Source organism: Kickxella alabastrina, assembly GCF_025024165.1.
Source record: "Kickxella alabastrina strain RSA 675 chromosome Unknown BX661scaffold_8, whole genome shotgun sequence".
Taxonomy (NCBI): domain Eukaryota; kingdom Fungi; phylum Kickxellomycota; class Kickxellomycetes; order Kickxellales; family Kickxellaceae; genus Kickxella; species Kickxella alabastrina.
The window spans coordinates 111,140-129,048 of record NW_026251479.1 but is presented as its reverse complement, the minus strand read 5'-3'; the positions used below and the strand labels follow the sequence as shown (position 1 = coordinate 129,048).

Below are 17,909 nucleotides of genomic sequence, written 5' to 3'. Positions count from 1 at the left end.
AGAAGTTTCAAAGTTTGAGTTATCCGTGAACTTGTTTCTAGCTAAGGGTACAAAAAGAATATGGACATGCGTTACGACGACAGATTTTTTAGTCTAAACCTGACACAAACTGTTTTCAACAACATTGGCAGCCTTGCTTTCCTCAGTGGCCACCACCTTGTCACCAGGGTTCATTTGAAAATCAGTGATAGGACATTATCGACAGCAAGCTTATTTATGATGTTGAGGCGCTTTGGTTGGGTGCTCTGGACTGGACGCGTGTCAAAGCGCTGTCGTTGGTCTTCATATTTGAAGGCCCTAATTAAATTAGTGCTTCCAGCCAAGACAATGACTCTGACAAGTCTTAGTTCTTACCAAACCTCTTAGTCCTATAGAGTCCCCAGAGGAAGCCGCCAGCATATTGCCAGCGTACTTCCAAACATCAACAGCCTTAACTTGGGGATGCTCCAGCCAGTAGGTCATTAGCCAGAGCTGCCAGTATCAATGGCCAATTTGATCCGCAGCTTGTCACTTCCTTGTCCTGAATTTCAAACACACCACAATTTTGAGTTACGTGAGCGACTTCAACTTCTGGACATTGTCGCGTATCCCTCGTATGTGCACACCCTGCAATTTGCGGAACATTTGGATGGACACATTAAACGTTTCTTGTCCAAATTCGAGGGCTTTGGCCACATCAGTTTGCATACCATTTGGAAATATCACCCATATGCTGATGTTTTTTACGAGATTTCGAACAAGCTATTTGGCCACATTTAAGTCGTTTTCTCTGCATATTTTGGAATATTCGCATTTTAAAAATGATCCTGGGTCCTAACAGAGTACATTGGCCGAACCCGACACCCCTCCCACTTATCCCTGTTTTGATTGATGCGTTACCCGCGCTGATCGCTCGGCTTCCAAGGATCCAAATTATTTCATTGTCCAATCTGAGCATGACCGAACTTTCAACTACCAATCCGTTGCTTAGCTTCTCTGAATCTTCTGGCGATGAGCTAGTTGCTCCACTCTCCGGTAGTCTTAAAAGGCTAGATATGCGTAGAGCTGTCATTCGAACAGAGCCGCTAAATATCATTGAAGACATCAACATACTGCCAGTTAGGCTGCCATCTCTCGAGTAATTGTATTGCCCAGATTATCCTAGACACACCTTCAATGTCTTCATAATTTTGAGCAGATGTGGATTAATGCCGCCAAAATCAACATCAAAGAAATGATATAGGATATGACGAAGTTTTCGTTTATTGGCCAAATAAAGACTTAAACACATACAATAACGAAATTATCGGAAACATAAAGGGCTTTCCAATTAAATGACATAATAGAAAGGTAAGAAAGAAAGAAAGAGAAAACTCCACAGCTAAGCGCGATGAATTTTCAAGCCGTAACAACAGCAACTGCTCTCAGCACAACAGCGGAATCACTCACGCCATTGGCATAATCAATAGGCAACGCAGCCTCAAACAGCAAGTCATTGCGGTCAACATTCAAATACACAGGCAATCCCACCACACCGGCTTTACCATTCCGGCGCGTCCACATCAGACAGCAAGCGTCCAACCTCTCAACCGCACCATCATTCAACGACAAAACGCCATGGCTCCACATGGCACCCTCAATCCTCAAGCCGCTAACAGCAAAACCGCCATCCACGTTTTGCCCGGGCATCCCAAGGGATATATCCAGCTCCTCCAGAGAGCACCCGAGCTGCTTGGCCACGGCCTGGCGAGTGGCAGTGATGAAGGCCTCGGGATAAAGCAAGCCGCCCAACCAAACCGGGTTAACCTGCATTTCGCGCACGAGCTCCTCGGCCGAATGTCCCGCCCGGTGAATCCTCTGCACCAGGTCGCGCACCTGGTCCAGACGCATAGCGAAATCTGTCATCCACCGCGTAAGCGTGTAGTCCCGGGGAACAGTGTACGTGGATACCCACGACCGCGGAATCGAACCCGAGTTAAAGTCCGCCAGTAACTGCCGCAAATGGTTGGTTTGCTTGCGCTCGCCGCGACACGTTTCGCGCAGGTGCAGTAGATCCTGATGCACGCGCTCCAAGAGCTGACGCGCAACAGTGTTCTCGCGCCCAATGACGCGGTACAGTGGCGTCTGCGAAGCAGCGCTGGGCTGGTCTGCGGGCAGCTGGGGCAGAGTAGCCGGCAGCGACTGCGTAAAGGTCAGCGCCAGAGCCTCGACCTGACGCATGTAGGCGGGCAGCTCGGCCTGGTCGCCAGCAGCGCCAGCGGCCAGGGACCGCTGGTTGTGGTGGTGGTCTGCTGTGACCTCCTCATCCTCGTCGTCGTCATCCATTAGCGAGCGCAGCTTGCGCGTATCGGCCATAAGGCGCTGGCCCTTCTGCACCAGCAGCAGCGTCTCAGCGTTGGCCGGCAGTCCGAGCCAAGTGGGCGGCTCGTTCTCAGGCAACTCATGGCACCAGCTCATAAAATCTTCAAGCCTCACAGCGTCCTCGGGAGCCAGCAGACCTCCGCTGGCATCTTCTACCAGCGCAAACCCGTGTCCGTACGCCTCCGGCCTAAACAGCTTGTTGACAAAAGTGGCCAGCACGAGGGAGTCAAACTGGTTGTCAATACGGCCGCCATAGATGCTCTCTGAAAGCAAGGCGCGGATGGCGTCCCAGGGGATTTTCTCAGGATCAACGTTGGCCCTGCCGCCAGCAACGCGGTCAACCCAACAGTCAATTGTAGTCAGGGCACAGGCAAAGTCAGCATCGCTAAATTCGTAGCGCGTGGTCCACCCCAGGGGCGCATACCGCAGCCTCTCAATAACCACGGAGTGCAGCCAGGCTAACAAAAAGTGCAGTCTGGCGCACTCCGCCGGCATCTGCTGCTGATGCTGGTTACGCGGAATCGCCGCCAGGCTCTCCAACAGATTGGCGCGAACTCCAGGTGCCGGCTCAAACACCAGAGTGCGTGCCCTGCGCAGGAGGCTCAGAGGCACCGCTGGGTTGATCTCCATAGTGAGGAACAGGCGGAAATGCTCGTGCGCGCGCATCGACTGCAGCCTCTTCTCCAGCTGCCCAAGCCATGCGGGAGCCAGATGCACGTTCTTCAAGAGCACCCATGTGCCGGCCTTGGCCGCCTGCGCTATGGCCTGATCAGCCAGCGCGAATCCCTCAATGGATCCCATGGCAATGGACACCAGGCTGCGCCGCATCTCGGCCGCCAATGAGTCCACACGGTATGCAGCGTCGTGTCCGGCCACAGAGCACAGCGCCACAGGCGTCGTCGCCTCGACCTCGCTCACAGTGATCTCCCTGAGGTTGGCCTCGGCGACCATGCCGACAGACTCGAGGGTGGGGCCTTGGAAAACAGCAGCTGCAAACCGCGTAACAGCAACAAGCACGCGGTCGGGGCGCAAAAGGCGCACAATGATGAGTTGGCGCAGAGCAATGCTGGCCGAAGCAAACGACGACGACGATGTCAAAGACGAACCCGATGCCGTCGATGGCTCGGCAATTGAGTCCAGGGGCATAATGCGCTCAGGCTCAGAGCTGGTCATAAACTCCATCCATTGGGCCAACACCGCCGAGTCATCATCAGTCAGCGACCGCACCCAGGAACGGCACCAGCCAAGTCCCTGCACATGCGCAGTGATAGAGCGGTGCGTCTCCTCGTCAACCAAACTCTCAAGCGATTCAGGCAGGCTTACCAGTGGTACCATGCCCTGGCCGTCAACACCAGCATGCGAGTTCCCGCCACTGTTGCTGCTAGAGGTGGCAGTAGTGGCAACAGTAGCCTCACGCAGAACAAAGTCCATATCAGCATTGAGTCTAGCCCACGCCTCCTGTGACACACCCGTCGCAGCAGCACCAGTACCGCCGCCGCTGGCCACCATTGCCTCATCCTCCTCAGCCTCTTCCTCGTCACTGCGCAGCTTAATCTGGGCCAGCTGCATCAACAGGGTCAGCTGGCTGTCATGGTGCAAGGAGACAGCTGCCCGGCTAAAAATCAGTTGGAACAGATCGCGCTTCAAAATGACCAGCCGCTCCCTCTCATCGGCAACACCTCTCAGCCTGGGGTTATGCTCGACGACCTGGCGGAAGATAGCCATGAAGAAGTCCAGCGAGAACTGGTAGAACACGTGCAATGCCGAAAGCCGCTCCAAAGCGAAGTAAACAGCCGCGCACGACTTTGCCAGTGGTGTGAACTGCGCAGTGACACGGTCAACCTCGCGCATGACACCGTCGGTCTCAGCGACCTTGCGTGCAATCTCCGCCGCCTCCGTCTTGAGAGACTCCAGCGTGGCTACTACGGCGTCGTCGTCCAACACATTGCCCTGCGACCGGTTGAGAGCGCTCAACAGCTCCTTCTCCAGGGCGTGCAGGCGCAAGCGGAACTCACCCTGAAGGCGCAAGAGGTCGCGACGCCGCTCGTCAACGTCCGGCCGCTCATGCCGCATCACCTGGCTCAGGCATTGCGCCTGCAGCGACGCGCGCGTCACGGTAAAGTTGACAAACGTCACGCGTGACGAGAGGTCCGGCGCAAACGACGCCGACGCGTCGCGTGTCGACAGGAACAGGCGGAAGGCCGGAGAGAAGTCAATATCTTGCGAGCCCAGCCTGATGAGGACACGACCGCCGGTGCGCCGCAGCTCGCGGTTCAGCACAGGATTGAGAATCGGGTCAAGATGCTCGACGTCAGTGATCAGTATGGCATTGCCAAAGCGCAGCGCCGACTCGAGGTGCTTGATAAACGCGTCGTCGAGGAACGATGTCACAGTGAGTGTCCGGCCCTCGTACTCAAGCTGCTTCTGCAAGAAGTCCGCCGCTCCGCCCGATGGGTCGATCAGCAGCGGGTAGCGCGTGTGGTGCGCCAGCATCGCAGCGTTCTCCATCGCCAGTGCGTCGTCATCGGGCAGGCCACTGGCAGCCCAGGCCAGGCGCTCCTCGGGCGTCGACAAAAAGTCCGCCAGACGCATGTCGCTGCGCACTTGGATGCCGGACCTCAAAGCCTGCGTTGTCCACCGCTGCACAAGCAGCTCACGGTCGCGCTGGTCGTAGAAACCACCGTACGCCAGCATCGCCGCTGCAAGCAGAACGTCACCAACCAGCGTGGCCATCTGCGCGCCAAACGCTGCGCTTCCGGTCTCCCACCGCTGCCGCTCCGAGCTCAGAGACGAGAGCAGACGCATGGACCGCTCGACCTTGCCCTCGACGCGCGCCATTTCTGCCTTGAGAGCCTCGGTCTCGGCAATCAGCAGCGCGTACTCGTCCTTGTACCGCGCAATCGATGCCTCGAGCTCGTGTAGCATCTGCGACAGCGTCGCTGCATGCAACTGTGTGGCCTCGGCTTCCTCCTCGAGTTTCCTGACCTCAGCGCGCAGCGGGCCGATGCGCTCGAGGATCTCGGCAAACTCGACCTGCGCTATGGCCCACTTGACTAACGGCCCGCAGGCCTTGGACGCGCGATTCACGGTTTCAAAGTTGAACTCAGGCCTCTCAAGGAACGTCCGACGCATGTGGGCGCGCAGGGCTTTGCTCAGCTCTTTGTCCGTGTCAAAGTTGACAATCGATGCAATGAAGTCGTCCCTGCGGATGATACTCTGTAGGCTCTTCCAGTCAGCCGTCTGTCGGTGGCCCAGTAGCGTGCACACGCCCTCCAGCGCCAGCTTGACAGCCGCCGGCGGATTGGCCATGGCGCGCACCTCGGTCAGCTGCTGCTTCTTAATGTTGGATACAGCGCGTTGGGCCTCCTCAACCGCCGGCTCGGCACGCTCCAGGTCTTGCATCACAACAACACGGCGCTCGGCAATGGCCGCGTTCTGCACGGCCAGATCGCCCTGCAGCGTAATCGACGCTGCCTGCTTGCGCTCAGCCTCCTGCTGGTCAGCCACCATCTGGTGCAGCTTCTCGTTGGCCTGCGCGGTCTTGCGCTCCAGCTCTGAGCGCTTAACCGATAGCGACGACCTGAGCTCCTCTACCTGAGCAACCGTGGCCTGCAGCTTGTCCAGACCGACATTGACGTGCCTCTGCTGCTCCTCGAGTGCATCGCGCCGGGCAAAGTACATACGCGCAAACTGCGCGATAAAGTCCAGATAGTGCCTGGGCGTGACATGCGCAACGATGCCGCGACGGCGCTCGAGGCGCGCGTTGACTGAGCGCACGGCCTTGTGCGCGGCGACAAAGGCATTGACCACAACGTCGCGGTGCGACGCTGGCATTGGAAGCCCGGCATAGGCCACGGGCAGCGTGTCGGGAGCTGTGAAGCTGGGGTCATCTAGGTCCACCGACGCAGTGAACTCGCGGCCGACCTGGAACAGTGCCTGGTCGGACCAGTCGCCAAACCAGTCTAGCACGCAACGGTTGAACAGCGCTGGCGACGTCGCCGCGCGCGCGCCAAGCCCAGCCGCAGGTGGGTTCATCGTGAAAACCACGTGCAGATTGCGAGCGACCTGCGCAGTGAACCACCGGTACAGCTCCTCGGGCGAGTCCAGCAGTAGGCCGTCGCGCGCCGCTCCCTCGCGGCACGCAGTCATCAGTGCCGCCTGTTCGTCGCCCTCAAACAGGCCAGGCACCTCGGCATTGGCCAGCAGCGTGTTCATGCGCTCGAGGAAGCCGGCGTCAAGCACGTTGCTCTCGTCCAGGACAAAACAGATCTTCTCGCCGCGGCACCCGCTGCGCCGCAGGACGCCGCGCAGATCCTCGTCAAAGTCGGCCGCCGTATAACGGCGGTGTGCCTTGACCTGGAACACAGCCAGGCCGTTCATCCAGGCGACAAACCGCGCCAGCGTCGTCTTGCCCGCGCCGCTGACTCCAATCAGCAGTGCGTGGCCCTGGTGCTGGCGGAACACGCGGTCAATGCGTAGGACGTGGTCCAGAACGTCGTTGAAGAGCACCAGTGGCACATCCAGCTCCTCCTCGTAGAACACGCGCAGCCGCGCCTTCGTGTACTCGCGCAGTTCCTCGCGGCCGACAGGCACGTAGTTGCGAGTGAGCCAGTTAGAGAACAGAATCGGCCGCTCGAGGGCCACGGCAATGTTGGCCGTGGGGAAGTGGCTCCTGGCGACCTCGTCAATTTTGTCATCCGTCCAGCGCCGCTCGCCAACGTCAACCAAGCGGTCCTGGAAGAGGCGCAGGCCCTCGTGCGCCCACAGCCGCACAAGCCCGTCAAGGTCCAGCGACTCCAGTGGCGCCAGCGCCTCGTACATGCCGCGCGTCCACCGGGAAAGCTCACGCGGCGAGTACACGTAGTGTGCCTGCTGGTCCGGCGTGAACCGCCTCTGCGAGGCCTCGTACACGTCCACCATGGCGCCGGTCAGCGGCTCGGCGTAGGCGCGGAGCTGCGGCTGCACCTTGAGCATAGCACGCGCAAACACGCCGTAAATCTGCCGGAGCGACTCGGCTCCAGGGTAGTCGACGAGCACGACGGGCGCGTGTCTCAGGAAGCGTTGCGAGAGCGCAACGCGACCCGGGTCGGTCGGTGGATTGCACGCGCCGACAAATTGCACACGCTCAAGGGACACCCACTGGTGGCCAGCCGCGCGCCAGAAGCCGCCGCGCTCAACGAGCCCACGCAAGAATGCGATGACGCGCTGCGTGCCGTAGCGATCGGCGGCAGGCAAGTTGATCTCGTCGCAGAAGACGACGAGCCAGCGGCCAACCGCCGTCGGCGCCAGTGTCACGCCGCTGGGCGTCTTGCGGTACTCGCAGTGCTGCTCAAAGGTCTTGAGGATCAGCTCGGGAGTGGTCGCCGACGAAAAGTTCAGCGCCGCAACCTCGAGATCAGGCAGCGCGCGCAGCGCCGCCAGGAGCGTCATCGTCTTACCCGATCCGGGCGGACCGCAGAGAACCAGCGGCCGATGCTCTGACAACCACGCCAGCAGAACGGACTCATGCCGCAGCGTGTCGGTCGTAGGCACAACCAAGCCGGACTGCAGGACGTGGTGCGCCTCAATCTCGACACGCGGCACGCGGCTGCCCCACGCAACCCACTGGCCGCCATCGGCAGTCAGCGCAACGTCATAGTCAATGATTGACTCGCCGTCGCCCAAAGGAGGCAGCTCGATGGTTGCCGCCCCACGCACAAAGTCTGACAGCGCCTGCCGGCCGCGCAGCGGCGCGTCGCCGGCAAAGCTCCACACCAGGGCCACGGCCAGCCGCTTGTTCAGGAAAGACTCGACGGCGTCGGCGCCCAGCGGGAAGTCGCTGTGCTGAGCATTGTACTCGACAACGGCAATTACAGCCTTGTTCAGAAGCGTCGTCAGCGTGCTCAGCGCCCGCGCCTGCGTGAACTCCATGATGTGGTCAATCGAATCGGCCTCGGCGTCCGCGGCAAACGCCAGCGCGCGCTCAACAAGCGCGTCAGAGGCGAAGAAGGGCTCAAAGACGGTGGCTGCCATGGACTGCACGAGCATGGCCGGAGATAGGCCTTCATCACCTGGCGACAAGGAGGCATTGCCGCCCATGGATGCAATCAGCTTCGTGCCCTCGTCAGCGTCGGTCAGCCCCTCGGACGCTAGCACACGCAGGTACCGCTGCATGCACATGCCAAAGTCCACTGTGTCGTCGCTGAACCACACCATGCCGCACCTCGACACCGTGGCCAGCGTTGCGTACTTCAGCGTCTCGACCTCGAACATCACCCGCACGTTGGGTGGCAGAGCCAGACGCTCGCCGTTAGGCAAGGTCAGAAGTCGGTTGTCATCCAGCACCGAGTTGAGATTCTCGACCCACTCCGGGTCGACATCGCCGTCAAAGATGATCCAGTGCCTCCGGTTACCCTCGCCGCGCACATTATCGACAATCTTGCGCAGCAGGTGAGTGAACAGACCATCGCGCCACTCGCGCGTCGTCGAGTCCAGCGTGCCATAGAGCTCGTCTTTGCTCACAGACTTGGGGTCCATCACGTAGCTGACGCCCTCAACGCCCTCGAGACGCTCAAGCGCAGCCAGCAGAACCTGCCACGCCGACGTCTTGCCGCTGCCAGACGCGCCGACCATCATCACACCGTGGTGGATAGCCTGGATCTGGTACAGCTGCACAACCTTGTCCATCCAGCGCGTGCCCGGCACCCAGTTACGCTGCCGGCAAACCTCTAGCACGGCCTCACGTAGCCGCTCGATGTTGGCCGGCCGGTATTCAATACCCGGGAACACATCCTCCAGCAGGCTCGACAGCAGGTGAATGTCCTGTGCCACCAGCTTGGGCACCACGGTCTCGCGAACGCTCTGAATCAGCAGCCCCTGCTCATCGACAGCTGAGCTACCAGAGCCGCCATCAACGTCCATCTGGTTCTCGCCCTGCTGCTGCTGCTGCTGGCGCTCGCGCTTGAGATTACCCGCCGACACAAGCACGCTCTTCAGCGCACGCAACCCAAAGTCGTAATGCGGCTGCTGCGACAGCTGCTCGGCGCAGAGCTTAAACAGCGGCACAACCTTGCTGGCCAAAAGCTCAGCCTGGCGGAAACCCTGAGAGTACAGCATGACCTGGGCGATCAGCGCGCGGTCAGGCTTGGTCATGGCAAATGACCTGAACAGCTTCTTCAGATTGTCAGGCAGGTTGGATCTGCCCGCATAGCCGGGATTCATCGTAATGAAGATGCCCGTATCGGCATGCAGCCGCACCTTGTGGTCAAGCAGCTCAATCTCCGCACTGCCGTTGCCGCCGGCCTCGTAACCGCGGCGTAGACCAAGTTGGATCGTCTGGATCTGCTGCGACACAGCCGACAGGATGCGCTCGTCGAGACGATTGAACTCGTCAAACACGCCCCATGCGCCCACCTGGCACAGCCCGACAAAGATGCGGCCCATCGCTTGGAAATCAAAGTTCTCGTCACAGCAGAACACCAGCGCAAACCGCCCGAGCTGTGTCGCCAGAGCCTTGACAGACTCTGTCTTGCCCGTACCAGCGGGACCAAAGGGCGATCCGCCGAGGCGCCGCTCCAGCGCCTGCGTCAGCGTCAGGTAGCAGCGATCAGTCAGTGGAGTCTGTACCAGCCGCTCTTGCACGCCCAAGTACTCAAAACCGTAGCGGAACTGCGCGTCGCCCATGCACACGACGAGACTATCCAGCAGCTGCTGCTCTGACGCCGGAGTCGACGCTGGCGCTGTGTAGCAGAAGCGCATCTGCACCAGCCAATTAAAGTCTTGTGCGCCAGTGACCGAGTTGGCCAGCATCATGCGGACGATGTCGCGCTGGTGTACGAGCTCGGTGATCAAGTGCTCGCACTTTTTGCGCACGATCGGCACCAGGTCCTCAAGCACGGCGTCAGCCAGAACCTGCAGCTCGCCCTCAACGTCGGCCAGGACGCGCCTCAAATGCTCGCCGCCACCACTGGCCAGCGCCTCCTCGACGTGCCGCGTCCAGCCTGCCTGCTTGGTCAGCACCACGAGCTGCGCCGGCGTCGCGTCAACCCACGAGCGGAACAGCGTAGCGTCCAGCTTGCCACCGCCTCCACCAACCGCGGCATCGAGCTGCGTGATGGAGCGCCCGAGCACATCGGCCAGCGTCATGCGCATCTCGCGCTCGATCGCCGCCAGCCAGTCGTTTATCTTGGGGAACTTGCTGAGCTGGATCGGCTGGCGGAACATGATCCGCTCGCCCTCGCGGCTCGACATGCCGATGATCTGTGCGTTGTCCTCGGTCAGCTCGATGAACGCCAGGCCGGCAAACATCTTGCGCAGGTGCTTCTGAATGCGCGGCACGTCCTTCGAGTTTCCGATAATCTCCAGCAAGTCCTCATCGCCGACAAAGTAGAAGCGCGGGAACGACGACCGCTCGCGCTCGAGGTAATCACCCAGCGCCTTCTGAATCTTGTGCAGCAGGTCGGCCAGTCGCTCGAGGCTGCGCTGGATGTTGGGCAGGTTGAGCACGTCGAGCACAAAGGGGCTCTTGTACACTTTCTTCATGACTGCCAGGAACTCGCTGTTGATATTCTGGAACCGCGACGACTCGACCGGCAGCATGTGCTTGATGTCCGCTGAGCTCGTAAAGATGCCCTCCAGGTAGACCCACTGCCGCTGCACGTCGACCCAGACGTCAAATAGCAGGTGGATGCGATTCAGTTTGTCCTCCCACGCGCCGGCCTCCTCCTCAAACACTTTGTAGTACGGCGACGCCTTCATGGCCGTCAGCGCGCTTAGCTGCTCTGAGCTCTTGGCAAAAAGCTCGTCCCAGCCCTTGATCAGCCGGCACTTGCTCTGATAAGGGATCAGCTCCAGCACGTACCCGGACCACGTCTCGCGGATCTGCCCGAGGAACTCCTCGAGGGCCATCTCGCCCTGCGCGACCGTGATCACCTCTCGGATGACCGTCTCGTTGCGCACAATGTCAAAGTCCCAGACGTCGCCCAAGGTGAGGTCGGACATTGCCGCCACGGAAACGCGCAGCGCCTTGAACAATTGCCGCCAGTGCCGGTCGCGCAGTGCGTCTGACTTGAGGTCTGAGATGACAATGTTGGCCTTGAGCAGGCCGCGCAGCGTCTTCTGCATGTACTCAAATGCAGCGTATTGGCGCATCCGGTTTGGCAGCTGCTTAGACTCGGCCAGATGGCGGTCTAGCTGCTGCCTCACCTTGCGCACAACCACGCTGACCCAGGGCGTCTCGCGCAGCTCATCGACCTCGCGCCAGATCGCAGAGAGTGCGGCCCACACGCCCTTCAAATCGGTAACCTCCTCGAGCACGGGAGCCAGACGCTCGTCGCGCGAGATGTCCATGTCCAGGGCCTCCTTGGCACGGCACACTTGCTCATACTCCTCGATCGACCGAGTGATGCGCTGGTGGAAAACGTTCAGCGTGTTGGTCGCCACATCGGGCTTCAGCGAACCCTGCACGGGCTTGCTCTTCTCCCAGTCCGCGCACAGGCTGCTGATACGAGCATCGACGGCCTTGTCTTCGGCAATGATCTTCATCTGCAGGTTCGGGAGCTGCTCTTGGATCACATTGTTCTTGCGCTTGAGGATCTCGTTGAAGGCGCTCCACTCGCCCTCGATCTGATCCAGGTACATCCAGTCGGACGGGAACTGGAACCGCTGCTTCTCCAGCACCCGTTGGCCACCGCGGAACACTTCCTCGACTTCGTGGCGCCACCCGGGGCACTTGCGCTTAAGCTCCTGCACAAACGTGATGAACGTCACGACCTCGCTTGTCGTGCTGGACTCAGCCGAGTGCGACTCGAGCTCGCGCCGCGCGCTTGAAATTGCCTGGCACGCGTCGCGGATGGCCTGGCCGAGCTTCTGCCCAAACTTGTTAAGGATGTCGCGCTGCCAGCCGTCGTACTTGGCATTCACCTTGCTCTGCACCTGCTCGTAGTCGACGACGCAGTGTGCGCCGATGAACTTGGCAGTCTCGGAATTGTCAAAGGTCGAGCGCGCGCGCTTGATCTCGAGCAGCATGGACTGCCAGCGCGTCAGGTCCTCGCCTAGGAACTGCAGAACGTAGTCGGTCTGCAGGTCCCACAGCGCCTGGTATTGCAGCCAGATCTGCACGTACGACGCCGCCTGCTTGGTCATGCCCTCGATCGAGCGGTACGCCTCAAACAGACCGTTGTTGGGCAATCGCGACAAAAGGTCCTTGTAAGACGATGGTTCGCTGGCACCCGACAGGCCAGCTGTCACTGCTGCTGACGCGGCCTGCTGTTGCTGGTCGTCGCCGGCCGTGGTCACAGAGCAGCCAGGGTCAAACTCAAGCGTCAAGTTGTCGTACTCAAGATCGTCGTCAGCATTGGCAACCACCTCGTAGCGCGCAGCCTGCGGACGGCGCTGCTGACAGATGGCAGCCAGCCACAAGTGCAGCTCCTGAATCCACGAGGCGCGAGCATTCTCCAGCGGCGGATCAAGGTACATGACCTGGTTCCGGATGCGCAACTCATGCACCAGAGTGCGCAACTGTGGCTTCACCTCTTCCTCCTGTGCAGCCTTGCGCTCATCGCCGCCGTCAGTGTGCATGGCTCCCGTCCTGCTGCCAACCGCACCCAGGCTGCGCTGCAGACGCCGCGCAATCTTGCTCTCCTCACGCATCGACATGCCGCCACCACTGCCATTGGCCTCAGTGTCGCTCTCATCGCCCAGCTGAGGCGTGCGGTTGAACTCCTTGACCCACGCGTGGATGGCCAGCGAAAGCCGCCTGGTCAGCACCTGCTCGAGGCGCACGTCGATCTCACCGACCCACTGCTCCAAATTAGCATAGTTATCGAGGTTAAGCCGGTCGATCAGCGCCTGGATGCGGTCCAAAATCGCCCTAAAGTGGGCCTCCGTGTAGGGGCACGTAGACAGCTCCCGAACGGCCGCGTTAATGTCGTCGTTTAGCGCAATCAGCGCCTCAACCTTCTCCTGGTACAGCGTCACAATGGCTGCGAACTCGCGCACAAACGACGCGTTACGGTTCTCGTGCGAATCGACAGATCCGCCCAGGCTGCCAGCGGCGCCAGAGTACATGCCTGCCGAGGTCACAAAGTACTGCCACTTGAGCCCCATACCCTTCTGTATACACAGCATGACATCGCGGCGGTAGCCGGCGGCCAGTGACACCACGTCGGGGTGCTGCTGCAGGCGGTGGCTGGCCTGGCGATAAATCTTGGTTGTCTCCATCAGGCTGACGGCGAACGGATAGACGCGCTTGCCGTCGCGCGCCATGTTGACCAGCGTGTGTGGCACCTGGAATCCGAGCCACAGCAGCTCACGCACCTCCTTGAACAGCGTGATGAGCTGTGCGTCAAAGCTGATGTTGAGCTGGAACGCGTGGCCGGTGGCGCGATGGCGCGTTACCAAAAACACGCGGCCCGACACGGTCAGGTCGCGGCGACTGATCTCCGTGAACCACGCGTCGTACAGCGGCCGCGTGTCCAGCTTGCGGCGGAAGCTGGCCGAGTCAGCCTGCAGCCGCTGGCCCTCGGCGTAGAGCTCCCAGCCCTTGCCCAACACGTCCTCGACGCGGTGCATGTACATGTCCAGCTGCCGCTCGATCTGCTGGATCCAGATGATGGCTCCCGAGACCGGTGCCGAGTCGCGCAGCTGCGACATGGCAAACGCCTCGGAGCGGCGGTAGTGCTTCTTGAATGTGTCGTGCAGCCGCAAAATGTCCTCCTTGACCGAGTTGATCAGCTGCGTCTGGTACTCCTGGATGGCACCGCGGATCTTGGGCCTCACGAACAGCGCGTTGAACTTGGAGAACACGCGGAACATCTCTGACGCGTTGCGCGCAGTAGCCAGCCGGTCACGCAGCCGCACAATGATCTGGTTCTCGACACGCGCCACACGCTCGTTATAGCTGGTCTCGGCGCGCTCCCACAGGTCGGTTCCCTCGGGCGTGACGTCCAGCACGTCGACGACCTTGACCACGTCGTACGCCACGCGGATCTCGTCGATGGCCGCCGTGTCGCCAGCGTTGGCGCCCGACCCGTTGCTACCAATGGCGCTGCTGCTTCCGCCCATAACCTTGACGATCGTGTGCTGCAGCTGCTCGTGCTGCTGGCGGAACTGGAACACAAAGTGGAAGCGCTCCTGCAGCGGCGCGTGGGCGGCGCGGATCTTGATTGGAATAAACTTTTCGCTGCGCTTGCGTGTAATATCGCGCGCCAGGTTGGCAAACTCCTTGACCTGCGACTCCCACGCCTCGAATGCGCCCTGTGTCTCGCGGAACAGCTTATCAAAGTCGCTATAGTCCATGTACGTCAGCCTGACGTGGCCCAGCACCTTGATCAGTTGGTCGTTAAAGTCGCGTGAGATGGCCTCGACCAGCGGCAGCGCGCGGCGCACCGGGTACGCCGTCAGCTTGAGCTTCTTGTTGATGTGCGCAAAGATCTGCTCAACTGACGAGCTGATGCGCCCAATGTCGGTCGCCGATAGCAACTCGTTGATCGGGAAGTCCTTCATCAACACGTTGTAGCGGGTGACGCGCTCGGCTGCCTCCTTGAGTCCAGTGTCGGTGCGGAACGACACGGTCGCGTGGAAGCGTTTGGCAGCCTTGAGCACGTCCATCGACAACACAATGGCATCGCTCTGCAGCTGGTCCTCGATGCGCTCCAGCGCGCGCTCCATTGACAGCCAAAAGTTGATCTCCTGGCTGGTTGTTCCCGATCCGGGGTCGCGGTCGAGCTTGGTGACCTTCTGAATCTCCTTGATCCAGCCGTTGACATCGCCCTGCAGCTGGTTCAGGAAGCTTGAGTCTGACAGCAGTTCAGGGTCGACAGCATCCACCGTCGTGCGCACCCCTTGGCGCCGGCACTCGGCAACGGTGCGCACAATGACCGGGTGAATATTGAGCATGACCTCGGGTATATCCATGTTCTGCTGCAGGTGAAGCAGCGAGAGCTCGAGCTCGGCCAGCTTCTTCTTGGCCATCGGGATACCCTGCTGCTGCGAGTCCTTATCGTCGCGGAACCCGTCGCTGCCAGCGTTCTGGCTCGCCAGTTGCTCGGCCTTCTCCTTTGCCGACACGTATGCGTTGAAGTACGGCGACACCGCAAACCGCACGTACGCGTGCAGCGCCTCGTAGGGGTTCACGCCACCCATAGCTGCCGCCGCCACAGCCGTGCTGCGCTCCTTCGATCCGCCTGCCGACCCAAACGCTCCGTCGCTGGCCACATGCGGATCGGCAGCGCCCAGGGCAGCCGGCAGCGGGGCAGCGCCCGAAGACGCAGGACCCGGCAAATTCATCACCTGGATCTGCTTCGACAGTGTCATGGACGGATCCAGCGTCGCGCTGCGTTTGATCAGCGCAATGCTGCCAGCATGCGTGGGCTTCCAGCACAGCTCAAAGGCCAGGGCAAAATGCACCGTCGAGAATGCCATCTGCTCGTCATCGCCGTCGATCTCCTTGAGCACATAGAGAACTGGTACACTTGGGTCGTTGGCAAAGGCGCGGCACTTGTCGCTGGAGTCTGGGAAGGAGAACATGGCCCTGACTGCCTCGAACTCGTCATCGTCGTCGCCGTGGCCGCCAAGCAGCACAGGAACGAGGTTTAGCAGATACTGCTTGACAATGTTTGGATCACAGTAAGCTGCTGTGCGCTCGATTTCAGCAGAAGCAGGCGCAACTGCTGACATTTCCGAGTCGTCCATTGTTGGTGAGTCCAAAGTTGAAATCTGCTCGTACTTGCGCTTCAAAATGGAAAGAAAATATAGATGAAGTGAATAAAATTGGGTTGAATTGATATGAAATTAGGGCGCCTATTTTCTTGTTTACGCTTTGAATTAGATGCAATAAATAAACAACACGAAAAAATAGAAATATAGGTAATGCGCTTTTTGATATTTTATGCTTAGTTCCGTGCCGCAGAATGCACTATACCAGAGAAACGGTTTTTGTCTGAGCCCGAATATTTCCAGACATGGCCAAATCAAATGCATAAATGCTTGTCGGGAGAGAGCCGGCTCAGGCGAGCTGAAGCCACGCTGTAACAAACACCTGACAATTGAGAAAACTTTGAAAGTACCTTTACGCACTACTTACCTTTAAATTTTGTTGAAAGGCAGTAGTATATATATGTGAACCATTCACAAGCATTTAGCAGCGGATCAAGGATGGCGAAAAAAGTGACATCAGGCAGACGGAAGTGGAATAATCGTGACATGGCTGCAGTGCTGAACTTTTGGATCATCCTCAACGCCCTATTTACAGGCGAGCGACCTCCCCGTCTTTTGCACAAGAAGGCACCGTTCGAGTCGGCTGAACCCGAGTCTTACAGCAATGCCCAAGATCTTGCCCAAGCCAAACTCCAAGCCCAAGCTTTTCTCTTTGCAAGAAGCAGCGCAATGGTTAATATATTCAACCATAGTGGGCTATTTATTGCCTCTAGGTTCTAACCATGTTCTGGGTTGTTATGTAATCAGGATGGGAAGGGTATCAATTTGCAGGATATTTGAGTCTTTTTTAGATATTTGCAGTGTCATTATTTTCTTCAATGCATCAACAGTCAGTCACAAGAGTCAAAAATGGACCAAAAAAGACATTGAAATTTCCAAAAAGAACTATATAGAAGAGAAAAATCACGCTATTTCAAACTTAGAAGAAGGCGGCGGCGACGACAACGACGGCAGCGGCCATGGAGCCGGCAACCTTGGCAGCACCGCTGGAGCTGCTGCTCTTCTTTGAGGCCGAGCTGGAGCCCGAGGACTCATCACTCTCGCTCTCCTCATCGAGCTCGCTCTCAGACTTCTCCTTGGACTCGGACTTGTCCTCCTGGGAAGCGTCGTTGTCGAGCGACTCGAGATCCTTCTCCTCGCTATCAGCCTCAGAGTCGGCCTCAGAGTCAGCCTCAGAGACGGCCTCGCTGTTATCATCGGCGCTCTCCTCAGGCTTAGTGGTCTCCTCCTCAGACTTAGTGGTCTCCTCCTCAGGCTTAGTGGTCTCCTCCTCGGTCTCCTCCTCGGTCTCCTCTGTAGTGGCAGCGGGAGTCGAAGCCTCCTCCTCCTCCTGGTCCTCGGAAACATTCTCGGTGGGAGCAGCAGGCGCACCGATCAGGGCACCGAACTTGTTCATGAACTCAACGTAATCGCTGGAGAGCTGGGGGATGTCCTCGGTGGGGATTCCGGGAGCCAGCTCTATGAGCGAAGCAAAGTCAGTGGGGAGGGTCCCCTCACCTCTCATCAGACCAGCGATCATGGAGGTGGGGAAGTAGGTCATGGCAGCGATAATATTGGTGGGCAGAGCAGCCAGGACGTCAGCGAGCTCGGCCTTCTGTGCGGTGGCGGCGGCGGCAATGGCAAGGATAACGGCGGCAAACTTCATTTCTAAAAAAAGGGGGAATTAGTGTGTCTGTTAACGACGTATAGGGGGGAAGCAAGAAGTAAGGTGCAGGGATGTCGAGTATTAAAAAAGAAAGGTAAAGAGAAGAAGAAAAGAGAGAGCGTTTTGGAACAAAAAAAACTTTAGGAAAAAAATTAAACAACTCGCCGTTGAGTCTTACAATTGCAATAAAAAAGGCAGCACTATTTTGCTTTCTGCCACCCGAAATCAA

General features: G+C 59.0%; 2 protein-coding genes across 2 annotated transcripts; both read right to left on the bottom strand.

Annotated features, from left to right (window-relative positions):
• Nucleotides 1-1,221: 1,221 nt before the first annotated feature.
• BX661DRAFT_180766 (dynein heavy chain) lies at nucleotides 1,222-16,174 on the bottom strand. The gene has a single exon (XM_051535540.1). The coding sequence runs from the start codon at nucleotides 16,009-16,011 to the stop codon at nucleotides 1,378-1,380; it is 14,634 nt and encodes a 4,877-aa protein (XP_051392380.1). The 5' UTR covers nucleotides 16,012-16,174; the 3' UTR covers nucleotides 1,222-1,377.
• A 663-nt stretch (nucleotides 16,175-16,837) lies between these two features.
• On the bottom strand, nucleotides 16,838-17,852 carry BX661DRAFT_180764 (uncharacterized protein). The gene has a single exon (XM_051535539.1). It carries the CDS (start codon nucleotides 17,678-17,680, stop codon nucleotides 16,955-16,957), a length of 726 nt encoding a protein of 241 aa, XP_051392379.1. The 5' UTR covers nucleotides 17,681-17,852; the 3' UTR covers nucleotides 16,838-16,954.
• Between the last annotated feature and the right edge of the window lie 57 nt (nucleotides 17,853-17,909).